The following is a 27,113-nucleotide window of genomic DNA, read 5'->3' as shown; positions in this document are numbered from 1 at the left end:
CTTGGTGATTAACTCAGTGTTTATTATAATTATTACTATTTTATGATTAAGATATTTCATAATAAAAAGATAACATAGTGTTATAGCTTTTCTTAACTAGCCCCCCCCAAGAAAAATATCCCAGAGTGCTTCAGAAGGCCGATATTGAACTTAGATAAATAAACTAATTAACTTTGCTTTTCCTCTGTCTCCAAGGGTATCGGGATGCACAGACTGGTTGGATCCAGATTGTAGAGGACCTCCACGAAAGAGTACCAGAGAAAGTAGATTTTTCCCCCTTTGGGAACACTCAGGGTCCAAGTCGAGTAGCTCAGTTCCTCGTGATCTATGCGCCAAGAAGGGGAATCTTAGAAGTGTGGAGCACACAGCAGGGGCCTAGAGTAGGCGCCTTCAACGTGGGAAAGCACTGCAGGTGAGCTGCAGCCCCTGGCGTTCTCCTGGTTACAAACAGGAATGCTTTTATTGAAGGGAAGCTTTTATTAAAGCTACTTATTAGATTGCAGGTTGTTTGAGAATTGAAATGTTCTTTATTGTGGTTTTTCCTGCAAGCGCTTGGTATGTAATTAAGGATTAAGTATTTAATAATGAAGGAATCTTATTGAAAATCAGGCATGATATGCTGCTGAATTAAAGTCAGCTTTGGTGCCGCCGTTTCTCCCCATCCCTTGCTTACGCCGTGGAGGCTCTGAAGGAAAGATTCCTTCAGATTCCCCTGGTGATGATGTTAAGAGGGGTGAACGCCTTGTTTGCCATTGCAGCAGAGGCCTGATTGTGTTCCTTTAATTTTCCAGCACATTTTAACAAGATAGAACTCAGCCAGTCAAGTTCTACTTTACTTATATTTTTGGTATCAGTATTTATTTGCCATATTAATGCTCCTGAATTGATGATAATGTAGGGGTCCTTAGCTATAATAAAAGCACCTTTGGGAATTTCTTCTTTCTCTAGTATTTTTTACCATGTTGGTATGTGATTTTCTCAGGCTTCTGTATCCTGGCTATAAAATAATGGGCTTAAATAATGTTACCAGTCAGAGTTGGCAGCCACAGACTTACCAGATCTGTCTTGTTGATCCAGTGTCTGGAGGTGTGAAAACAGTCAATGTCCCTTTCCATTTAGCATTGAGGTAAGGTTAACGGAGTGTCCGCTTATTAATGTCCCTTTGCTGACTTTGCCTACTCCCTTATTTTGCGATTTGTTTTGCGGTTATTGTTTTGTTTTCTTTTCTCATTAGACTGATACCTTTAAAGTTAAATAGGAAGAATATGAAGGAAAAAGAAATTTGGAGCATGTGAAAATTAGAAGGAAAACAGTTTCACATTCTGTAAGAATTTGTTGTATTTATTGTTTTAGTGATAAGAAGAGTGAACGAGCCAAGGACATGCACTTAGTTAAGAAACTAGGAGCCTTACTGAAAACAAAATCTCCCAGCCTCGGTATGTACCGTTTAACAGAAAGAAGAAAGCATACTGTTATGTCGTTTTTAATAGAATATTCTAAATGGAGCAATCAAAACACTCCAGTGTGTTTGTGAGCTATTGCATCTCCTTTTTGGAGTGAGGTGAGGTACCAGTAATCACCTGTACTTTTTACTGGAATTGCTTTGTAAGGATGAAGTGTGCCATCTAGGGAGGGTTAAAATTTGTAACAGTGAAACAGTAATTCCTGAGAGAACCTAGAAATCCTGTAAACTGATGGTACAAATATGTGCATTTTTCTTCCAGAATAAAGTTTACGTGTAATAGAAGTGAAAAATTTACTTTGGTTAATTTTCTCTTTCTAGATTTGATTGAAACTGAAATAAAGGAATTAATTCTTGATATTAAGTACCCTGCAACCAAAAAACAGGTAAGCATTTATAATATATGAACCATCCTGCTGAGTAGCTTTCCCATATCCCTCTTAAGAAAACCTTTTTTCCCTATTTCCCTCTAAACATGACAGGCTAAAGTCTTCTTTTCATGTTTTTATTCATGTTCATCCTTTTTTATATTCCCATGTAGAAGTTCCTTTTGTCTCTTTCTTTCAAATTAATATTACGGTACACGCAAGTGCATGTGTTTTATTCACACACACACTCAAATCTACACATAACACATATTCAGATTAAATAATAGTAAAGCAACCACATGTGTGTGACCACCCACCTTAGGAAACAGAGTGTTACAGGAACTCTGAAGAGCCTGGCATGTCTCTCCTCCATCCCAGCCTCTTCTCCCATCCCTAAGGTGACCAGTGTTCAGAATTTTGTTTCTCTCTCTTTTGCTTTTCTTTATGGTTATATCATTTCTTCATGACTCTTTTAAAACATAGTGATGCATTTTCTGCCTTTTAAAGCTTTATGTAAATGGAGTCATGCTCCATGTCTTCTTGTGTGACTTACTCTGTTCTTCAGCATTATGTTTCTCTGAGTCCTCTGTGTTCATACACGGAGCTAACGTTGATTCATGCACTGTCCTGTGTGAATCCCACTTGGTGACTATCATTTATTCATTCACTCTCCTGTCAGTGGACATCTAGGTTGTTTCCAGTGTTTTTGCTCTTACAAACACCAATACTATGATTATCCTTGTGCATGTGCCCTGGTGCACATATGCAAGAGTTTCTCTCGAGTTTATACCTAAGAGTGGGATTGTAGGGTATGAGCTTCTTCAGCTGCACTAGTTGATGATACATTGCTTCTCAAAATACTCATACTAATTTCTGTTCCCTCTTGTAGCATATAAGACGCTTTGTTGCCCCGTAGCCTCAACATCTCATGGTTTTGTCAGACTTGCCCTTTGCCAGGCTTGCAGTTATAATATGATAACTCATTGTGATTTCTTTTACTCCCACTTCTCTGGTCCAAACTCCTCATAATGCTGCTCAAGTTCTAACTCTGCGCCTTCTTACGTGACACTCAAATCCCCTGGACACCTCTGAACTCCTGCTCTAGTTTTAATCAGAGTCAGATAGCCAAGGACTCCTTGTTTTCTAACTATTTCATGTATATTGGTCATAGCTCCTCAACTTTTTCCTATTTACCTCTTTTAAGCTCCTTCAAATGATGTATGAAAATACATCATTTTCATAATCCACAGCATCTCAAATAATGTCAGATACATGGGAGAAGTCAGTGAACACTGATTTCTTTTCACCCCTTTTACTTTACTGTTGCAGTCAATTTTTAAAAACACTTTTGATTGTTTTGTTGTAGAACAGGCGAGTCCCTGTGGTTTTTAATGGGGTTTTCCATTCCCCTGACAGTGCTAATTGGCTCTCATTTTCCTCAGGGTAAAGTCTCAGTTATGAAAGATGACCCTCTGATTTCAAGGTGGGCAGCTAGAGAGGCAGCTTAGGGAATCTGTCGCAGAAAAGGAGGGTTGTAACCCAAACAAGTCTTCTCATTCTGATACCATCTTTCTTCTTATCTTATGTCACAGAGCAACAAAATTGGAAACTTTAGCATAGTGCACACTGTCTTCTTGATTTTTTTTATTATACTACTGAATTATGTACAAAGCTATGAATTTTATAAAAATACTGGAAAGCTAATAGTGAAAGTTGTATATTGTTTTACGACACTAAAGGGAGAAAAGAAACCAATTCAGGCTTTGGAAGACTGAATAATGGGAAAGTAAGCCAGCTGGCAGCTTGTGTCGTAGTAGACAGAACAGAGGCAGATTACTTCTTCCTGGGTATTTGCCTCTTTCCGTCTCTGTCTTTATATCCTCCATGTGGTTGCCTCATCATAGGTTTGACCAAGCTCTTGAGCCACCATCCAAGTCCATCTCCCCCACAGACACACAGAGGTTGTGTCATGATCTGATATTTGTCTTATGCCACATTCTCAGCCTACCTTTTAAACTAAGCTCATCAATAAAAATTAATGTAGGTTGGCTGGCACCGTGGCCTAGTGGTTAAGTTCAGTGCAGCCCAGGTTCGGTTCCTGGGCGCAGACCTACACCACTAGTCAGCGGCCATGCTTGGTGGCGACCTACATGCAAAATAGAGAAAGACCGGCACAGATGTTAGCTTAGGGCAAATCTTCCTCAACAAAAAAATAAAATAAATAGTGTAAAGTGCTAATATGACAGAATAAGTATGCACTTTAGCTGCTGTGTCTAACTTATTCGTGATTCTGATGGTTACTTCTTTAGGCATAAAGAAATATTTTGGAATTGGTGATGAGGGCTCTTAAATACCTACTGGGGGCCAGGAAGGGGTAGGTGGGGTGAAGTAGGGAGTATATATATCTAGCGTGGCCTATAGATCAGCCAGCCACACTCATATGCAGTAATTAAGCAGTAGTTAAGTTGTTGTCAGTTTTTATTATGGACATGACAGTAATAGCCCCTGCTTGTCATTTGTACTTAAGCAGTATAGATTTATCAGCCTCTTCTTATTGGTGAATAGCTTTATCTCTGTTTCTATTTTGTCTTGACCATTCTGTTAAACATCAGGTACCTTCTAGTTGTTTCATTCTCAGTCTGGACTTTGTGTCCTTATACCATGTTTAGCATGGCATGAAATTGATTACATATTACATATGATACAACTTTAATTCTTAGGTCTGTATAGTCAAACATGTTAAAAGTGGAGTTTCCCTTTGAAACTTGGGGTAGTGAAAGTATAGGCATAAATATAAAATTTTTTAAAAAATCATTGCCTTCTAATTAGAATTGCTCAATATCTTTCCTCTAGGCTTTGGAAAGCATTTTGGCAAGTGAACGTTTACCATTTTCCTGCCTTAGAAACATCACTCAGACTTTAATGGACACTTTAAAAAGTCAAGGTAAGGAGCTGGCCAAGTGGCTTAGTGGTTAAGTTCTCCTGCTCCACTTCAGCACCCCAGGGTTCTTGGGTTCAGATCCTGAGTGTGGACCTACACACCACTCATCAAGCCGTGCTGTGATGGCATCCCACATACAAAATAGAGGAAGATTAGCACAGGTGTTAGCTCAGGGACAATCTTCCTCAAGCAAAAAGAGGAAGATTGGCAACAGATGTTAGCTCAGGGCTATTCTTCCTCACCAAAAAAAAAAAAAAAAAAATCTTGCACTATGCTGGGAATAAACCAAACACTATTGTTGAGAATCCATGAAATCATCACTAGTTTCAAGTTCTACCTATTAGTGAGATTCCTAAAAATTTCAAGTATTTAGTATGCTAAGTTTTATTATGGCCGTAACAGCTTACATAATATTTGAGTTTACTGTATCCTGAGTAAAAGTTCTTGGGGATTTTCAATGTCTGCCTTTTTAAAGAATAAATATTTGGTTTTTTATTAGATATAAGTATTTAAATTATCATACAAAAATGTATGGTATAGAAAGTGAGTATTTTTCCAGCATTAATCTTGAAAAAAACCTGATTGATGGAGCACATTAAGTGGGATTCTATTTTTGGTCCCTTTGCCAGGCTTTCTCGAGGCTACATCTGTCACAGTCCACAGTTTCTGGTAGGATTATGGTATCTTTGTCAACCACAAGAGCAGGAAGAGCCAGGCAGCTTTCTGTCTGTCTGTCCTCAGCGTGGGAGCATAACAGGCAGCATGTGGGTTATGGGAAGAGGGAGAACATTTTCAAAGCTGTTTCCAGATCCTTTCTTTAAATTTGAGTATTTCACTAAGGAGTTCTTTTTTCTTTCTTTTTCTTTTTTTTTTTTCCCTTACCATTAGACCATCTTACTTAAAAATTTAGACATTTTGCCATGATGGAAAAATTGTCTTTTCCTTATTAATCTGTTGTAGCTTAAGCATCCAAATATTTAATAAAATAGAACATCAGGGAATTATATAATAGTATTGAGATTTAATGAAAGAAAAGCCTTTTTATGAGTCTGTTAAATATATCTCTTTAATGTGTTTTTTTCCTCCCTTTTAGAGCTTGAGTCTGTTGATGAAGGATTGCTGCAGTTTTGTGCCAATAAACTGAAATTACTTCATCTTTATGAGTCTGTCAGTCAATTAAATTCCCTTGATTTTCATTCAGACACGCCATTCTCTGATAAGGTGAGTAATCCCATTACTTATTATACAAAATAATCTCTTTGATTATTTTTAACTTTTTTAATTGGTAGTAAAGTAGTAAGAAAATTAAGAATTTTTATAAAATGTAAAAGTATGTTTTCTTTTCAAGACCCCCTGCTGACTCTGTGCCTTACTGCTAAATTTATATTTATGCTAGAATATTGAATTGTATTGTTAATCCATTTTTGCTACCCTAGAAGAATTTGGTTTTTCTCAATTTGTCTTTTGAGGTTCTTACAGTACAATTTCTAGACCAGATTTGACAATTAAAATATATTCTGTTCACTGAAGTAGCAAAACTTTAATTTCTTTTAAAGAAAAAAAAATGATTCTGCCAAACAGAAGAGACCAGTTTTTCTATGTTGTCATTGTTAGCAAACTCATACAGCTTGCTCTGTTGTGTACTACATAATGAAATACATTTAAAAGATATTCTATCTTACATCAGAGTGTTTAAGCTAATTACAGTTGTGTGCCACATAGTGCTGTTTTAGTCAACGACGGACCACATATACGGCAGAGGTCCCATAAGATTAGTACCATACAGCCTAGGTGTACGGTAGGCTGTACTATCTAGGTTTGTGTAAGAGCACTCTACTATGTTCGCACAACGACAAAATCACCTAATGACGCCTTTCTCAGAACATATCCCCGTCGTTAAGTGATGCATGACTACACAGTTCTACGTTTGTGTTCCACAAAACATGTTCTATGTTTGTATTCCACAAAACATGAACGAGTGACAGCACCTTGTGAGCTTTCTTACAGTGCAGCATTGCTCCTTTCTGAAGAGTGTATACAAAATTCTTACTTTCCAGGCAGAGAAATGAAGCTTCCTTAATAGAGAATGGGGAGAAATACTGTCCTCTCTTCTCCTCAGATCACTGTGTGACCGTGGCCAGGTCACCTGGCTTCACGGCCTCATGTCTTCTACTTACCTAAAGGAAAATTATTACTAAGATGATTTTAGTGATTTGTCAAGTCACTAGTAATGCTTTAAAAAAATTATCTGGTATATCTGAAAGTTAATTGAGGTTTAAAGTGGAAGCCTTTTATTTTAAATATACATACATGAATAAAAATTTTTAAACAGAAAAATGGGAGAATTTTTCTCTCTCTAATGGAAACAGCTTGCACATTCTAACATCTTTTTTATCTTTGGGATTATAGGTGGAATTTATAAAGCATTTTAATAATCTATTCATAATAATATTCTGTGATTGCCTTTATAAATGACAAGGCCATTTTTTCAGGGCCCTGTTTTTCTGTCTACTTCAGCAATAGTGTAAGATCATTCAAGTAATAAGAAAGTTCAAGTTGATTAAGCTATGTTTACATGATTCCCTTGGCATTTCATAGATTTTTCAATGCCTAATTTTTTCATAAGATCGAAACTTGCTCCCTGCTAAAGACAGGTAAATATACATCATTAATAATCCCACACACAGTTCCTTTCCACTTGATAGCCCCATATAGTGTGCAAAGATAAAAGAATTATAGAATTTTAAAAATCAGTTGGCAGATTGTTCTTTTTTATTTTTTAATTTTTAAAGCACTTTTTAAGAATTAAAGCCGTATTTTGCTGTAGACTTGTTTAGATCCTTCAGAAAGCATGCAGTCAGCTTCTAGGCTGAATGGCTAATTTTGTACATATGAAACTAAAACGCAGACCTGAATTAATGCATTTTTGCTGTCTGTGGACATAGTTCATGAGTTCCCCTTATGACTTCAGTATAGCATTTAACTGCTGGTATGTACTCAGTAGCATTTTGCAGTTTACTTCTTGTTTTAAAAAACAGCAGCCTTAAATAAATAAATAAAGCTGCTCTGGTTTAAGAATGCAGCTTTAATTATGTAGCACAGGGGGAGAAAGTTTTGCTTGCTATACAAATTTATGATCTGTTACGTGCTCGTGCGTGTGTGTAAACTTGCCCCGAATTTAGAAAAATAATAGTACTATCAAGAGATGTTTCTGCACATATGGCATGTAAAAATAGTTTGAAAGGCTGGCAGCTTGTATCTGTGACTTCTCAATCTCTGAATCCCAAGAGCCACACAGAGGATCTGCGTGTAGACACAGTGAGATTGTTCTCCAGTGTTTTTATTTGATAGCGTTTATGTTGCTTAATAAATGTGTTCAATTTCTTATTGAATAGCTCTTTAGTTTCCTCAGAATCACAAGAGTTGAAGTTGACAACCTTTTAATTTTTTTTCTGATTACACAATATCTTTAAAATTCAAACATTTCAAGAAACTTTCTAAAAATGATACTTTTAGCAATATGTAATGTTTCAAGATGTGCTTATTTAAATAACCTCCCAGTCATGAACTTGAGAGTAAAGTTTTAAACAGAGTGCATTGTAGCTACCACAGTCATTAAAAAGTTATCTTTTGCTCATGGTCTTGCGTTTCATTCAGATGATGGGGTTGACACATATGGCAGATTCGTGGAAAGAAACGTGGTTGATTGAGGACTTTTTTTTTCTATTTTTAAGGACTTGGCTGTGTTACTAAGGCTTGATGAAAAAGAACTCCTTCAGCTCCAGGCATTATTAGAGAAATATAAACAAGAGAACACCAAGACTACTGTCCGATTTTCTGTTGACAAGGATGGTGTGCTGCCTGTAAAAACATTCCTGGAATATTTAGAATATGAGAAAGATGTGATCAACATAAAGAAGATAAGCGAAGAGGAATATGTGGCTTTAGGTAGGGAGAATAAGAAACTGCTCTTTGAATCCTCGCTCTTCTAGATGAAGGCCTGGAAGGGGATCCCAGCATCTCAAAGATTCAGTTTGTTTTGAAATTAAATTAACCAAGGAATTTAAGGTATATTTTCCAGTCAACAGTAGATACTCTGGATGTATAGCTTCTATGTCATGAAAGTTGTGTTAATAAGTGTGCTTAAGAAACAGTGTTAGACATGTGATGATTTGCCTTCTGCTTTCATAAATCGAGCAAACTGAACCATTGCTTTCCCTTCTCTCCTGTTGTTTTGCAACTCTGGGGATCTAGATTGCAACTCAGCAAGATCGTTAGTCCAAATGGTAAGCAGTCGTTGGTTAATGCGTTCTGTTTTTGTGTCACTAGGGAGTTTCTTTTTTTGGAAGTGTTTGCATGGAGAAAGCTCCACTGAGGACATGTGTCACACTTTGGAGTCGGCTGGACTTAGCCCTCAGCTGTTGTTGGTAAGGTTTCTTGTTGCTAGATGCTATCTTTCTTGCTAATGTCATCCAGAAGTGTCAGTCCTTTTTTTACCACTGGCTAAAGCATATCGTAGAACATACATGAAAACTTTCTAAAAATGATCCAAGAAGTTTATAATCACCATTTTTAACTGGATAATATTATTTTATTTTTCTCATTCCCTGTAAATTATAACAAGCATATTCTATAATTGGCCTAAAATAAATTTAGAATCTGACATGGATGCATGTATTTACAATGGACCGTGATCATCAGTAAAAATGTTCATATTAGAACTAAAAAAGATCTTATTTAGAGAACAAAGTTCCCTTAAAGTAATATAGAATTATCAAACATTCCAAAACTTTGTCTATATGTTAGGATTTAATCTCTGTGCTGTAACAAATATAAATAAAAGAATCATCCAATGGAAAAACTACACTAAATTTTAGTCCTTTCTGAAAAGGGCAGGGGAAGTTACCCCACCATCATCAGTTCTCCACTTTACCACCCCCACATGTACACATATATACATACTCTTTCGCACCCCCACTCACATCTTATATTTTGGCCAGGATTTAGGCATTCTGCCCCTATGAACTTATTGAGTGTGTTAATGCATTGTTTTAATTGAATGTTTAAGTTCTTTAAAAATGCATTTTATTCTTCTTCACTACGCAGTATATATGTCAGGAAGTAAAGCAGTTAAAGATACACATAGGATGTACGTGGATGTTCATAAGCAGCTTTATTCATAATAGCCAAAAACTGAAAACCACACGAATGCCCTTCAGTCTGTGAATGGTTAAGCAAACTGTGGTGCATCCTTACCATGGACTATCACTCAACAATAAAAAGAAATGAGCTATTGACATGCTCAGCAACTTGAACGAACCTCAAGGAAAATATGCTGAGTGGAAAAAAGCCAATCTTAAAAAGATGCATATTGCATGATTTCATTTTTGTAACAGTCGTGAAATAGCACAATTACAGAGATGCAGAACAGATTAGTGGTCGCCAAAGGGTAGGGATGAGTTGGAGGAGGAGATGGGTGTGGCTCTAAAGGATTAACACAAGGGAGTCTTTTTCTTTTTTTTAAAGGTACTCAAATACATCTCAATTTTATTAGGATCTTCTATACACACATTGTTTGCCACTGAAAACTGAAAGAGCACAAAAAATTGTTAGAATTCAAATTTTTGAAAACTTGAAAATCTAGTTAATGCACCCTGCTCTGATCATGCTCTAGCCAAACCACCCAGTGTTTTCTTTACATTCTTTCCACAGGAGTTACTTTGCTTCAAATTCTTGATGTTGGGTTTCATCGTACTGACTTCAGGCTTCTAAAACACAGGCAATACTTGAGACATCTTACTGCTTCTTTGGGTCAAATCAAGAAGTTAAAGTATATTGAAGTCATTCAGATGCAGACTACATAGATTCCTTATAAATTACTGGTATCGAGGTAGAAGAGAGATGCAAGAAAAGAAGACATCATAGAACTTGTATTACAGATTATCAAAATACTGGTGTACAGTCCATCTGAGCATAGCTTTCCCAAGCTGTTGCATAATGATCCTAAAATTACTAGCAAGAATAAGGTTTGTGGCTCAGTCAGCTCTGTGTGATAATTATTCTCCATGCTAGTATTCTCAAAAAGATCTCGATGATACAGGCAATAATGACAGCTACATCTAAATCTTTGAGTTCTTGATTGAACCTCAATTTCGTGGTTCTCTTTGAAGCACAGGAAGTTGGCTAGAGTAGCAGTATTTAATAATTTGTATCATCCTTTGCATCCTTTCTTTCCGAGCAGTTAACAGTGTCCTTACTTCCCTTCTCCTGTAGGGTATGCCATCACATAACCCCTAAAATTTCTTTTCTCTGTCAAGCTATTTGGGTAGACATTCTGGTATAAGGGGAGGGAATTTGGTACTAGGGTTGAGAGTCTAGTTACTAAGGTTCTTTGTTAATGCTTCTGAAATAGGTGGCGAGGCAACTGGATCTTCCTGGGACTTTTCTTCACTGGGCATCTGAGAGGACTCCAGGGTCCAGGTTGGGTTAACTTTGATGAGTCCATTGGAAGTTTAGTCACAGCTTGAAGCTCTTCCTAGATCTTTGGGTTGAGTAGAAGGTGATGGGCAAAACTCTCCAATTGCTACAGAGTAGCCTGGCAAGAACTATATAGCCTAGAAAGAGTGAGAAAAACTCAACTCCAACAAACTGTGATGAGAGAAAGAAGTAACCGAGGGAGTCCTGTACTGATGGTCTAGTTGAGTGTCTTGATGGTGATGATCATGCAAAGCTACACGTGAGATAAATTTGCATGCACACCCAAATGAGTGCATGTATTGCCTGTGAGATTTGAGTGAGTTCTATGGATTTTACCAGTGTCGATATCTTGGTTTTGATATTGATATTGTGTAAGATGTTAACATTAGGGGAGGCTGTGAGAAGGGTGCCTAGGACTTGCCTGTGCGTGTCTTTGTGCCACAGTGAATCTAAGTTAAAAAGAAAGGAGACAAATATTCAAAGTTGAGATGATTAAATAAGATGAATACACAATACTTCTTATTTTACATTGTGTTTAATCAATATCAATGAAATTTTGTTGTCTGCTTTAAATCTTGGGTTTCTAAAGAAACACTTGAAAAAAATGAACTTCAAACCTTACCTCAAGCCATATTTAAAAATTAGGTCAAAGTGAAACATAAATATAAGAATTAAAACTACAAAACTTACAGGAGAAAACATAGGAGAAAGCTTGGTTTAGGCAAATATTTCTCAGGACACAAAAAGCATGAACTGTAAAAGAAAAATAACTGATAAATTATGCTTCATCAAAATTCAAAACTTCTGTTTTTTTAAAAGGCTCTGTTAAGAAACTGAAAAGGCAAGACTTTTTTTCAAATCTGATAAATAAATTGTATCCACATTATACAAAGAATTAGTACAACTCATTAAGACAAACAATACAATAAAAAAAAATCAAGATTTGAACAGACACTCATCACCCAAAAATATACCTAAACAATGGCAAATAATCTCCTGAAAGATATTCAACATCATAAGCCTTTAGGGAAATGCAAAATAAAATCACAGTGGTCTCTTTCCCAAGAGAAATGACTAAAATTAAAAAAGACTCATCTTACCACAGGTTGATGAGGATGTGGAGCAGACAGAACTCTCAGCACAGCGGATGGAGATGCAAATTAATATGACCACTTTGGAAAACAGTTTGAAAGTTCTTATAAAGTTGAACATAGATATACCATAAAATCCGACAATTTCACTCCTACGTATTTATCCAAGAGGAATGAAAATATATGTTCACATCGACTTGGACTGAATATTTACCCCAGCTTTATTTATAATAGCCCAAACTTGATATAACTCAAAGATCCACCAACTGATAAATGGATAAATAAATTACAGTATATCCATACAATGGAATGACCTACTGATATGTAAAATAACATAAGGGAGTGTCAGAAGCATTATGCTGAGTGAAAAGACCCAGAAACAAAAGACTACCTGCTGGACGATTTCAGTTACATGAAATACTAGAATAAGCAAAAATATAGTGACAAAGGAGATGAACATTTGCCAGGGGATGAGGGTGGGGGTTGGAAACTGACCACAAAGAGGCACAAGGGGAGCTTTTGATGGAGACGCACTTCATCATGTTTATGGTGTTGTTTACCCAACTTAAAATTGGGGAATTTTATTCTAAATATATACATTATACTGTAATAAAGTGATATGTATTTATGGGAAATTTCCCTACTTGAAACTCATATGGCTGTGATCTATAAGTATATTATTGTGCTATAAAATTTATAAAATGGGTTATAATTTTAAATTAAATTATTTTTTAAAAATCATCTAAATCTGGGAGACTGTGTTTCACACATTCCAGATGATTGATCTCTTTTCCCATTGCTTTTCCCAGAGGAAGATTTTATGGCTGGGTTTCATTTTTTAAGTATTATATCAACAGCTGAATGCTTTTAAGCAATCTTGTAATTTTTAAAAATCCTATCGTGAGTGCAGAGTAATAAGGCATTTTCACTTAAAGCATGTAATTAATAGTCGTGAATGGGAAAGGAAGGGGGAACTTCTCTGAAAAAAAATACAAAGCCCAAGAATTAAAGTGAGAAATTGAATGTATAATAAAACAAGCTTTTTAAAAAGGCTGCTTGGTCATCGTGGTCACATCGATCAGAGGAAATGGGAGCCCACACCCTCAGGCCTTTCCTAAGCCCTCTGGCCTTGGGAAGATAAAGCGCAGGGGTACTGTGCATTCTGCTTACATCTTGCTCATTCCCAGAGCAGTTAGTGCAAGTGTCAAAACAGACCAATAACGTCTTCCTGAGTTATTCAATTTCAAGTAGTTTTTAAAGAGAATAAACAAACTTCTATTGTATTAAAAGCGTAACAGACTTTTAGATACAGAAATCATGAATAAACAGTGATGTCTTTCAGCAAAATATGTTATTAGTGTTATAAAGACAATCTGTTTGACATGCTCATTCTTCCTCTTCTTTTCTGATTATTTTCTGAAAATTTTAAATGGTAATTTTATTGGAATTATGTTCATGAAGAAACTTGGTATTTATAATCTAGGTTGTAGAAGTTTTCACGTTTAGAAAGATTTCTAGATGTACTATACCCACAAATTTTTCGGTAAAACTTTCATTTGATTTAGTCACTCTTTTGCTATATTAGTATGATTCATAGACAACAGCTGATAGTTTTTCACAGCACTTAAAACTTTATAATTATCTTCAGTGGAATTTTACCAAGTTTTAGCTTCTGTAACCTAAGACGAACCCCAGTTTTCAGGAAAGACTAGAAAATAAGGCTTCTCCTAGAGACTGACAAAATAGGGTTTTTTAAGTGTAGACAGGCAGGGCTAGCAGGTGGCTTGCTCCTGTCCTCCGCCAGCGTTTCCACTGAGGGAAGGAGCAGAGCTTTTAGGATGGCAGTGTTATAGGAGGACACTTGGCAAAAGGCGAAGGTCGTTAGGTATTAGAAGCATCAACCAACGCCTCATAGGATTTTTTGTTTCATTCTTAGGTACAGGTTTTAACATCTTAGTTACTACTTAACTTAGAACAGAGGCATTAACTAAATTTCCTCTGAAGATTTCTATTATTCAAAATCTCTTACTCACATTTCATCTGGTAATATGTCAGTATGTGACATTTATTTATATGTGAAATAATTCACATTTACAATATGTGAATCGGTGATATGAATGTTCACATTCTGAATAATATAGTGTGACATTATTTGCTATGATGTTTTGAAAGGATATCTTATTTTGTATTTGCTAGTTATAGAATAGTTACCTTCCATATACTGTCTTTTCCTGTTGTGTGTGTATGTGTGTATGTTTCTATGCGGTAGCTCAATTTATGTCTGTATTCTCTTCTTTGATTATTTTTCTTCTTTCACCTCCATTTTTTCTAAAGTTTAAAGAAATCTGTTGCCTGTAAGTGATTCTAAAATTGTATCATTGTGCCCTGATGGTTCCCATGGCATCCTGTCTTTCACATTCTATGTGTTTTGACCTTCTGTATCAAACAAAAGCTTAATTGATTGGAATTTTTAAAGTTTGTTTAAAAAAAAACACTGTAGGTTATAAGCCAAGATTACCTGGTTGGACGAGAGATAAAGAAGGGCTGACCTAGGAAGAGATGGGGAAGAGGAGTTAAGCAGAGGAACAGGTTCTTTTCGTTTGTTTCAGAATTTGCTAAAGGTCGTGGTGCACAGGGGGAGTGGTTAGTTGGAGAGAAAAGTAGAAGAGCTCATAATGTGAAGAGAGATCCAGGGCATGGTGTTTAATTTATCTAAATATAATTTAGTCTAAAATAAGCCTTTGGGTTGCCAGTCTTTATGAACACTTTGAAACTTTGTTGCTGGTGGGGACATGAGTCAAGCTTTGAGAGACACTGAACCCATTAGTGTGTTTAGAAACCCGGTGTACTCTTAAAATAAGTCCTGGTCACACATTTTGTGCCTAAAATTAATCAGAACGAGTCCAATGGCAACTTGAACAGTGAACCTAAACGATAAATTCTACTGTCCCCCCTCCTTGCCTTTTGATTTGCTTCACAGCATATGTGCGTACAAACCCCGAGAGTAATTTCCTGTTGATAATGGAATGTCTTTGTTGCCTACTCAGGTAACCAGTTTTTTCAGCCTGCCCTAGTGATTACAAGCAGCAGTGTTGTATGAGGCTAAGAGGAAGTCTCGAAGAGAGGGACTAACCTTGATAAATGGATGTGGTCAGTCAAAATCTGTGGGCTACACAGGATGTTGTGTGACAAGTGGAATGAACATGGGATCACATGATCCCATTTTTGTAAAACAGTGACCCCCACCTTCTGTCCCCCCTCCATAGTACTCTTGTGTCTATACTTAGAAAGCCCTAAGTGCCATTATTTGGACATAGTAAGCTCTGTATAACTGTTAGCATTTATTGCTGATAACATTCTCATTGTTTTATGAATATGAGGAAAAATATGAAAGGACAAATTTGGTTGTAAAAAATAAAAAGGTTTCTGGATGGGATGAAATAGAAAGGGGGCTGACGTGGGGAGAGACGTGGCAGGGTTAAAGAAAAATTAAAAAGAGGGAGAAATAGAAGACTTCACTTTAAAAATTGTGTTTTTATATTTGTAAAAGTTATGTACATATATAAAGCTATATGTACATGTACGCACATACGTATGTACTACTTTTTAGAGCGAAAAGAGAAGATGTGTGAGAATCAGGCAGATCTCGTTCAGACTGCAGTTCTAACTCATTAACTGCATGGTGCTGGGTTAGTTATTTTTCCTTCTCATCGTTTGTAAAACCTGCGTCATCGTCCCTGCCACGAGAGGTTGTCAGGACAAAATGAGGTGACACGCGTGTCAAGCACTTATCATAGCTCCTGGCCCATAGCTCATTCTCATAAGTTAATTTCCTTCACACACTTCTTCAACTTCCTACTCTTATGAATTTTTGCAAATTGTTTATACTAATACATTTAAGCTGATAGTCAACCTTTTGTTTGAGAGCTTTTTATCACTGAAGGTACTACGGATTATAAGCAATCAAAGCCTCTCACAGACACCAGTATTCACAGATGTGGCACCATGCCATTAAACTTGTCATTATCCCAGACTTATCTGTGTACAAATTTGTAAATTTTAAGAGGTTTCCACTCAAAGTAGATATGCTGGTTCATAGGCATCTTAAAAGTCACTTATGTTGATTTAAGTGTTTTTGTTTAAAATCTGTTTCTCATGATTTGTTAGTGACTTAAAATTTGGAGTTTGATAGTTTTACATACTTCTTCCCTACTGCCAAGTCTGCAGTGCCTTGGTGTGGCCAAGGTGAGGGCAGGGTTCACAGCTCCAGATCCTCCCTCTCTCCTCCAGTCTCCTCCTACAGCTGAGTGGCCCCTCACCAATCTATAGGGAATCCATGCTAGTGTGGTAGTGTCCTTACTGGTGATATGCTCCTAATAGAGGCTCGAACTGAAGGCAGTGCCTAACCCAAAGAAGACATGGAAGTGGCGGAATTTAGATGTCTGACAGATGTTAAAGAATCTCTTAGGTAGACACAGTACCTTGTTCTGCCCCTCATGTTACGTGACATAACAAGTAACCACTTATTTCCCAACCCAAAAGACGGAATCACTCATATACACACATGTGCTCTCTAGAAAAGTACAAGATTTTCTTTATGTGAAATACTCTTTTAGACTGAAAGAGATTTAAATTTGATTTCAGTCTCTGCTCCTGAGTGTTTGGCTTTCTAAGGAAAAAGATATTTTGGACAAACCGCAGTCTGTCTGCTGTCTTCATACGATGCTGTCCCTCCTGAGCAAGATGAAAGGTAACGTGCCCGGGGATGCCGGGTCGTGGTTCCGAGTTCTCAGGAATGTGGGCTGCTGCTCTCAGAAGCAAAGCTTAGAGTTTGAAACACCACAGAAGCGGGGAGGAAAGATCATTTCTCCTAACAGAAGGAGATGACAATGCACAAAACATTTCACTAGAGAGATTCTTTATTAATAGAAAGCTCTTAATGCATTCAAAGTACTTTATGAAAATTAAATTTATACTATGTCATCATCATTGTGTCAAAAATGTGATGTGAGCCATGAATGCCTTTTCTTAAGTCAGTGAGGTAAATCGAATGGGCTTTGGTGGAGATAGTCCTTTTCTTATTATTTTTGGCATGATTAGAACACTAACCTATCATATGAAAACGTCCAGTAGTATTCAGCAGTGATGAAAATATTCCAAACAGGGATTTAACGTTGATTCAGGAGCAAGACGACTAGCACAGCACAAATAATGGAGTATACATGTTCTGAATAAAATAGATTGCAGATTGATCTCCCAGGTCATTCAGAAGTGCACACACATCTATGGGGAGTATTGTTTTAACCTTAGTTTAGTGTGAAAGATTGGACAAAAAACAAATTGACGAACGAAGAGTTTCTTTTTTAACTTCTCCCCTTTGCCTCTAGTGGCCATCGATGAGACCTGGGATTCCCAGTCTGTGTCCCCTTGGTGGCAGCAGATGCGCACAGCCTGTATCCAGTCTGAGAACAACGGAGCTGCTCTGTTATCCGCGCATGTTGGGCATTCTGTGGCCGCACAGATATCCAACAACATGACGGAGAAAAAGGTAAGTGGGCAAGGGGGCAGCTTTGATCTGGATCTTTCCAGGTGGCTAAGGGACTGCTGCTCCGTTTCTGGGGCTACATTGCCTGTAGTGTTGTGGAGCATCTAGAATTTGACGTGTGTGTCCATCAGGTTCTTGTTTGTCTTTCTCGGGGGGAAGGGTGCTGCCCTTAATTTGCTTACTCAGACAACATGCTACTTGAATTTAGCCACAGGGCCTAAGAGGAAAACTGGAGTTGGAGTACAGAGATCTGGCTCTCTGCCAATAGCTGCTGATTTGCGGTGAGCCCCTTCAAATGAGTCTGTTTCCTCATGCAAAATTGAGCAGGGTTAGACTGCATTATTTCTCACGTTTTTTCTGGCTCTAAAGTTCTACCATTATATTTATAACTTCCTTTTATAAGCATAGATTGTTTTTGGCATGTGGCATTGAATAACTCAAATGAAAGTTTCCCATTGACCTTTTGTTCTGTGGTTTTTCATCTCTTGAAGACACAAGTTTATTTAAAAAAAAAAACAAAAAGACTAACATCCCTTATATCTTCTGGTAGATCACATCGTTTTTACCAGGGAGCTATTGCATTAAAGTGGAGGAGACGCTTAAATGGGTCTATAGAGATTCACTCAGCGTTGTCAGTCTCAGTTTGCAGGCTAAATTTAATATCACTAGCTTAAGATGTTTATAGTAATGGAGAGAGAAGAAATTTGAGACACATATTTTATGTTAGCCAGTGCATTCTGAAAAAATAGCCGTATCTTGGTCCAGATAGAAAAAGCTGTAGCTATCGTCAAGGATGGCCCTGAAAACTTTTGGAGCCTTGAACGTTGGTTGAATCAGGTGTATTACTGCAGGTCCTTTGTAAATGTCCAGACTCCATCATCGTTGCCCCTAAATCTCCAGTCTACTCCTGACTCCTATGTTTCACCCAGCCAAGTAGTAATAATTGTGAAACAGCATCTGTTTGTCGCTTTGTGATATGTCCTGACTGTCCGTCAGTGTTTGAGTTAAAAGCTCATTCTAGTTAATGTTGATTCAGAATCTCTGCCAGAGTCATCACCGGTGCCTTCTCTGTTAGTTTTCCCAGACAGTTTTGGGTGCGGATTCGGAGGCCCTCACGGATTCCTGGGAGGCTCTTTCTCTCGACACTGAGTACTGGAAACTCCTGCTGAAACAACTGGAGGATTGTCTCATACTTCAGACGCTGCTTCACAGCAAAGCAAACATGCAGACCGCCAATGTGTCCTCACTGCAGACTGAGCCACTCCCGAGGCTTTCTGTTAAAAAGCTTTTAGAAGGAGGCAAAGGTAACCTGAAGTTTATTTGAGCATTTGTATCTGTATGTCTATATTTATATAATATAGGCTTTTTTTTTTAGTAGAAATGACTGAAAGAATAAGGAAAGAGACATACACTCAGATTTTTAAAATGAGTAAATAACCAACCACGTACTTCTTCTCAGTTACTCTTCTTAAAGTATGATCCTATCCGTTCCCTGCTCAGGAGCTCCCAGCAACTTCCCCCGCCTTGCAGAGTCAGCAACCCTTCTCAGAGAATGGTCAGAGCACCTCCAGAGCCCTCCCTTTCCAGCCTCCTGTCTGTCTGAGGCCAGACTTCCCTCTGGTATTTCAACCCAAGCAGCAGATCACAGGAGATGGGATGCGGAAGCTGATCGGAGAATCCAGACATAGGCTGGACGTTCAAGAGAGCTGCAGAAGTGTAGTGCCACTCTTCTCACTAAATATCGTTTTTTTGCTTTGGGAAATATAATTATTTTCATAAAATATTAACATGTAATGGGCTCATTTTTATTTTAAAATGAGATAATATTTTTTACATTTCTCAGTTTTAATTTCTAATACTATAAATATTGGTAAATGTAACTCACAAGCTCCAGTTCTTTGGGGTCGTCAATAATTCTTGAGTTTAAGAGACTAAGAAGTTCGAAGACTGCTAGAACAAAGTGTGAACTCTTAAGCCTGCTCTCCAAGAACTTTTGACTTTGAATCCAACCCATTTTTCCGTTTCTTGCTTGCTTGTTGCTAGATTTAGAGTTCAGATGAAGCATCTGTGTGATTCCCCATCTCTGGATCTGAGCCCTTCGTCTTCCCTTTCCCCGCCTCTCCCACGCATGGATTCTCAGTTTTACTCATCTTTCAAGGCCCAGCGGAAATGCTGCCTCCTCCAGGAAACCTCTCATGATCCACTCACTGCAGATTTTCTCTTCTTCCCCCTCATTCCACAGAACTTTATACCTCCTTTCTGATGCGTCACTTTTTCCTGTCCTGGAGTCATGGGGTTCCTGTGCTTAGATCTTGCAGGACCATAAGCATCTTAAATCTTGAATCATCTTGGCATACTCCCTCTTCTTCCCAGCAGTCCTGTGGGGCATTTGATACTGGAATGAGTGTATTTCTGGGTTTATAAATACCCAGGAATTTATCGATTTTTGTTTGGTTAGCTCATTTTCTCATTATTTATCATACTTGTGAAAATTTTTAACTGTAAATTCACTGCACTCTGTGCTGCCACCTGGTGAAACTGTAGGAACAGCATTTTAATACTAACCTAAGCAATGGGGGCTTGCTTCCAGAGTAAGAGTAATCAGATGATTTAGAAGCCAAACATAAGAAACTAGATCGCCCAGCACACTGCTCTCCTGTATTTTCACTGATGATTGTGATTTTACTGTGAAGCCTTCTCTTTGTGGAAAGGTTTTTATTTGAATCCAAACAAGAGGAAAAGTTTTGGTAAATTATAGAAGAATGTGTAGTTTGTTTTAGGTAGTAAATGAGACTCTTCATCTTGAATGTTTTCTGTTTGCATTTATACATTTTTGGACTGTATTGGTCACTGAAACATGGTATAGCATCCTCTTGTTGATTAGCTTTGCCATGGCTGAATTTTGGCCATAAATATCCTATAGAGGCAAATTAGTTGACTATTGAAAGTAATATTGCCCTAAGAAGCCTAGATAAATATCATGCTAATCAGTCTGTTCTCACTGATGTTTAAATGAGAGTGTTTAAAGATGTACTCGCCCCTTCATCTTTGTTAGGTAAAGTATATTTTGAATTTGTGGGCCTAGAAGGTCTGTGGTACATAGACGTCTGTATGCATACTCATTGATAGTTATCTAACATTCTACCAGAGTGGAAAGGTATCAGATGGCGCACTTGCCCTCGCCAGCTGAGTGGTATGTGATAATGCTACTGTGAGTCTTGTGGCTTTGGGGCATCACTTCCAGGCTTAAAACTGAACGTGGCACTTCAGTCTGCTCACAAGGAGATGCGGATCGTTCACTGTATTGGCTCCCTTTGGCAAGCCCTGTAAATGTTCATTTTCTTTCTTGTCTCCAAACTATAGGTGGCATTGCAGACACTGTAGCCAAGTGGATATTTAAACAGGACTTCAGCCCTGAAATATTAAAACTGGCTAATAAAGAAAGAGATACAGAAAACCCAGATGAGCCTAAAGAAGGTATTAAAAGAGGTTTATTTGAGATGTCAGAGGTAGAGATGGACCTGGGAGCCATTCCAGGTAATACATAACTACAGAGAAACGTGAAATCCGGAGTGGACATTTGGCTGTTTTCAGTAAGGAAAGACTACAACCTCACTCTCTTCTGACTTGCAGACTTGCTGTGTTTAGCCTACAAGCAGTTTCCATGCAGCCTGGAGCTAGACGTGCTGCACGCACATTGCTGTTGGGAGTATGTTGTTCAGTGGAATAAAGACCCAGAGGTGAGGTTCTCGTTACCTCTTTCGTGTTAATTCTGTGTCTGTGCTCATGCTATACATACATAAGACAGTTTAATGCAATGACTTGTTATAAACACCGGGTTGTTCCCCTGTGGGATGTCCGGATACTAGGAGCTGTGCTAGGGCCTCTCCAAGTGCCTTCCCTAAGGACTCGGCTGCGTCAGCAGCTGGGCCGGGATTTCAGCCTAGGTTTCTCTGTGTATAACACAGTGTGTTTTGCCCTCCTCCTAGTTAGATGGTAAGAAGTGTATTTTTTATTTCCTTTTGAGTTCCTGTATGAGACAGCGCCGACCGTCAGAAAATTCCTCATATTCTAGTCTTCATGATAAAAGCCTGAGGAAAGATCTGACGCCAACCCATGTCTGATTGTTAAGACAGGCCTGTATGGGTTCGTCACTTCTCTTACATTTGTCTCCGAAGAAGAATCAAGAAAGCCGTATTGCCTGCAGGGCTGACTCTAGTCCAGGGTTAGCGTTGCTGCCCTCTCGCCTCTGCATGGGCATCGTTTTCTTCCTCTTTTGGTAACCACACTTTCTCCCAGGGCACTCACAGTCAGGAAGCAGTGCAGGGAGAAGGCCCAGGCTGGGAGCAGGGGACCTGGATTTGGGTCCCAGACGAATTTCTGAACAAAAGTGTGGGTTTGGGCCAGTCACTGAATCTCTGAACCTGCTTTTTTCTCTCTCTACCGGGTTGGTGTTTTTGTTTTTGTTTTTGTTTTTTGCTAAGGAAGATTAGCCCTGAGCTAACATCTATGCCAGTCTTGCTCTATTTTGTATGTGGGTTGCCACTGCCACCATGGCTGACAAGTGATGTAGGTCTGCGCTGGGGATCCAAACCTGTGAACCCAGGCTATGGAAGCAGAGTGTGCCAAACTTAGCCACTAGTCGAGGAGGCCAGCTCCCTCCACCACTTTTTTTTTTTTTTTAAGATTTTATTTTTTTCCTTTTTCTCCCCAAAGCCCCCCAGTACATAGTTGTATATTCCTCATTGTGGGTCCTTCTGGGACGCCGCCTCAGCATGGTTTGACGAGCAGTGCCATGTCCGCGCCCAGGATTCGAACCAACGAAACACTGGGCTGCCTGCAGCGGAGTGCGAGAATTTAACCACTCCGCCACGGGGCCAGCCTCACCCCCACCGCTTTTTAATGATGAAGGTGCCAGCCCTTCAAGATTGATGGCAGGATCACCTAAGATGTAAAAACATGATGGCAAAACAAACTCTTTGCCAGTAAGTCCTTCACGTCGGCCTCCCTAGTCAGTGCCCTGGGAGATCGTCCCTCTCAAATCAAAATTCTTCCCTTTATTGTCCTTAGATTATCAGGTTGCACGCTTGAAGAATAATCTCACTGGTGAACTAATTCATCCTCATAGATTAACGGTAACAATACTTTTCCTTCCTCCAAAAAAAAAAAAAGTAATTATTCACATATTAAAGGAAGACAGTAACAGTAAGTGACTTTAGGACGGGGAACCCTCTTCAGTTGACTTCCCTCCAGCCTCAGTGGTAGTCGTAATTCGGCTCTCTACTTAAAGAGAGCCTACTTATTTCTCCTACATGAAAGACCTCTATGTATTCTTCCTACATGAAAAAAGAATGTTAGGACTTGAACAAGGACATAATAATTTCTAAAATCTGAGTAAATGAATTCCAGATTCAGGTCTAAGAAAGTGATATTTAAGGAAAAAACTCTTATTTTACAGCATTCATTTGTAAACCAAAGGCTGTTTGCATTGTGGACACAGACAGAGCTGAGCTCAAGCTCCTTGCCACTGCTTATTAGCTGTGTGACCTTTAGCAGCGTTTCTGATCCCTCTGCTCTCAATTTTCTCCTTAAAGTAAATGAGGGATATATAGCACTAGCTATTTCGAAGGATGCATGCATAGTATCTGGAATTTTAATTAGTGTTATCATCATCTATTATTAGGATTGTTTACATTTAGAATAAGTGGCCATTTTTCTTGTTTGTTATTTTTTCCTGTTAAATATTTATCTCCTTGCCTCACCCAACCCCTGTCCCAATCCCGCCATTTTACTCACACAGCTTATTATGCTCAAACCAACTGAAGTTGCCTTTGGGGAGTTTCCAACACCAGTATATGTTGGCACAGGGGATGCGTTTAATCTTTGTACAGGCCACAAAGTTATTTAGCCAAGACCTGGATAATTTGATCAGTTTTACATACTGTATTTGAATTTTAATATGTCAACCACCTTGATCAGGAAGAGTTGAAATTGAAACATCCCTCTGGTATTTCATATTTCCTTTCACTGCTTTCTCCTTGGCACTTACACTAACATAGCACACAGTTTACTTACATATTTATTCTCTAGCTCCCTCACTAGAATGTAACCTTGGTGAGGGCAAGGGTTGGGTCTGTTTTGTTCATCACGGTATCCCGGGTACCTCGTGCATGGTAGATGCTTAATAAATATTTGTTGAGGAATGAATGAATGAATGATATTTGCAAAGAAGTTAACCGATTATTGTCAAATCTGTGTGAATTCAAGTATTTTTTGGAGAGAACACTACTGTGTTGTACAAACCACAGTAAATTGTGAATCCAGATGTCAGCATATATGACCTGGGGGTTTCTAGGAATCAATCACTGTATAGATAATGTGAATTTAAGACAGACAATTGACATTATCTTATAAAAAATTACTTTTTCCTAATAATTCCATGTTCTTATCACAGCATTCTTGGGTAGCTTTATACAGACATTTATGTGAGAATTCTCCGTTTGTATGTGAAACGCCTATTAAATGATACGCTTTTTTTTCTTTCTTTCTTTTTTTCTCCCTGTATGTAAGGAAGCACGTTTTTTTGTTAGGTCAGTAGAACACCTGAAGCACATTCTCAATGCGCATGTTCAGAATGGTGAGTAAACAGGTGTTACAAACAGGACTGCTTGATTCAAGAGAGGCACGGATCTTTAAATTCACCTCCTGTTAATTTTTTCATTTGGTCCCGCCACCCGCCACATGACTGTGTATTGCCATATGCAAGGTGCTGGCTGTTTCAACGGTTTGGAGGAACGCTCTCCAGAAGGGGGCGGGGGGCAGTAATGATCACCTCCGTCCCCACCCATCAGTTTCCCAAGCTGACAAGTGTTCCTAGGTGTGAGTCAGGAGAATATTCTGCACGAATCAGTGATTCCACCTTTAGTTCACAGGTAGATAAGGAAAGAGGGATGGGCTGCTTAGGACTACAATTCCTGATGAAAAAGTCCAGGAGCCGGAACCTGATAATACTGTACCCCGGAAACTGCCTTGTGCTTCTTGTAGTAAATGTGCATCTTCTCCATTGGCTGCCATCCCATGGGGACTGCCGGTGTCTCCTTGCAAGAATGTTACAAATTGTTGTTGAAAAATTGTAAACAGGTTGTTGGTTCCATTTAATAGATCGATGGGTTCCCCTTCAGGAATTAGTTGAGGAGCTCAGCACCTCAACTTAGTAAGACGACTAAGTGGTGAGACTAGGTGTTGGGCCGGGTAGGAGGGGGATCGCCTTGATGTCTGTGTGGTGAATTCTTCGCCTGCACCACCTTCCTGCAGGTGGAATAAAGTCAGATTGCAGGAGTTCTAAAATGTTTCATTTTACTTGAAGGGAACTTGAAAATTATTTTATTTATTCGTCTCTTAGATTTTACCTTCTTCAAAGAAAAAAAAACATTTAAAGTGGTTCATTTGTAAAATATGGTCTCTAGAGTGTCCTGTCCTTATTGTTAAAATTAAATTACCTTCTGACTTCAGGCTAGGATTTCTTCCAGTTAGAGCTGTAGCCATTTGTACATTGAGGAAGCATCCTGGCTTCTTCACAGCCTTTGAAGCCTGTGTCACTCCTAGACACGGAAGCAGCTATGTGGTAATAATAATTACTACATATGAAAAAGATGTTTCACATGAAAAAAATCATTTGGTGGACATCGGGTTGTTTCTAGTGTTGGCCTACAATGACTGAAGCTGCTCTCAGTGCTGTTGAACACACCTTTTTATCCATTTCTGCAGAACTGCTGGGTCACAGGGTACACACATATTTAGCTCTAGTAGACACAGCCACACCGTTTTCCGAGTAGTCTTATCAATTTATTATCCCACCAGCAATGTATGAGCATTCCAGTTGTTTCTCTGTCATTGCCAACACTTGGTATTTTCATTAAAAAAAGAAAGTTAGCCTTTCTGTTGGTTGTGTAATGATATCTCTTTGTGATTTTAACTTATATTTCTCTCAAAACTGATGATTTTGAAAAAATATCAGTCTTTTCTTGTGCTTATTGGCCATTTGAATATCCTCTTATGCAGCCCAGTTCTGATACTTATTAAAGATAAAGGTTTTTAATTAATTTTATAAATATTACATAAGATATAAGAAATGATATCTAAATAACTAGCCCATGTAGTTTTATAAGCTTAAGGAAGACAGTAATTTATGTCTGATGAAAGTGGAAGTACACACACATTCTACTTACTGCTTTGCCTTGACTTGCTCATAGGCATTGCGCTGATGATGTGGAACACATTCTTGGTTAAAAGGTTTTCAGCTGCTACGTACTTGATGGATAAGGTAAGGCAATTTTAAATTCCATGTACTGACTTCTTGTTTATTTGGTTCTCTTAAGTAATTGACTGATGTTAGAAAGATTGTTTACATTGGGCCTTGTTAGACCATTTTTCGTTTGATGTTTCGTTTTACTCGTGCTCGATTAAATGTAATTTCCAGTGCTGGCATTTGGATGACTTGAAGAAGAGCCCCAATCCTCGAAAGAGAGTAATATACTGTAAAAGCCTCGAAACCCAAGAGGTTAGGACTGGAGGTTGATTCAAGCAAGGACTTGCATTTTATTTTAAGTTAAAACATACAGTGTGCACTTACTCACCAATCTTTGGACATAAGGCCAAGACGTTTTCTTTGAATGGGTTTGACGGCAGTTCTGTTTTGATTTTCTGACATCAACCTCACCCATAATGCACTGCCTGTGATTTCTATATCCTGTTTCTTTGAAGTCGTGATGAATCTGTGGGTAAAATCTTTAGATTTTTATAATTCATCCCCTAATCTTTGTAGTTGTTTCCTCTCTATCTAATCCAGTAGACTTAGCGGTTAGCCACTCTTCTCCATAAATCTTTTTAAAGCATTCAACATAAAATTCATATGAACAGCTCCTTTTTTTTCATTTGTATTTCATCAGGTATTAAATTAAATTACATAATTACAATGACAGGTGCAAGCAGCATAAGTAGAATAAGTAGATTTGGAAACAAACAAGTAAGCACAGGACTCGGCTGGTGGGAGTGGGAGCTGCTCCTAGTGAGAGTAGCCTGCTGGCCTCAAGCAGTGCGGCTGGGGCCTTGTCACGATGTTCTGCAGGCCAGTCGGGAATGTAGGTTAATCTGGCATCAGTTTGGTGGATGTCAGGAGAACTGCCACCATAGCGACAGCACGTTCTTTTAAATGCACAGAGATGGACAT

The 27,113-nt window shown here is 38.3% G+C and overlaps 1 protein-coding gene across 1 annotated transcript in view; it reads left to right on the top strand.

The window, feature by feature from the left end:
* The window catches only part of RAB3GAP2 (RAB3 GTPase activating non-catalytic protein subunit 2), a 98,585-nt gene that overhangs the window by 59,406 nt on the left and 12,066 nt on the right, over window positions 1–27,113 (top strand). The window contains exons 14-28 of the mRNA XM_008544457.2: window positions 196–412; window positions 983–1,126; window positions 1,354–1,436; window positions 1,784–1,848; window positions 4,684–4,774; window positions 5,865–5,992; window positions 8,506–8,719; window positions 9,101–9,198; window positions 16,984–17,089; window positions 17,727–17,887; window positions 18,960–19,188; window positions 21,248–21,421; window positions 21,518–21,624; window positions 24,455–24,521; window positions 26,137–26,207. Coding sequence (XP_008542679.2) covers window positions 196–412; window positions 983–1,126; window positions 1,354–1,436; window positions 1,784–1,848; window positions 4,684–4,774; window positions 5,865–5,992; window positions 8,506–8,719; window positions 9,101–9,198; window positions 16,984–17,089; window positions 17,727–17,887; window positions 18,960–19,188; window positions 21,248–21,421; window positions 21,518–21,624; window positions 24,455–24,521; window positions 26,137–26,207 — 1,955 coding nt within the window. The remainder of the gene's footprint in view (window positions 1–195; window positions 413–982; window positions 1,127–1,353; window positions 1,437–1,783; window positions 1,849–4,683; window positions 4,775–5,864; window positions 5,993–8,505; window positions 8,720–9,100; window positions 9,199–16,983; window positions 17,090–17,726; window positions 17,888–18,959; window positions 19,189–21,247; window positions 21,422–21,517; window positions 21,625–24,454; window positions 24,522–26,136; window positions 26,208–27,113) is intronic.

Source organism: Equus przewalskii, chromosome 31, assembly GCF_037783145.1.
Source record: "Equus przewalskii isolate Varuska chromosome 31, EquPr2, whole genome shotgun sequence".
NCBI classification, from domain to species: domain Eukaryota; kingdom Metazoa; phylum Chordata; class Mammalia; order Perissodactyla; family Equidae; genus Equus; species Equus przewalskii.
The sequence above is the reverse complement of the archived record's forward strand: the minus strand, read 5'-3'. Positions and strand labels throughout refer to the sequence as shown.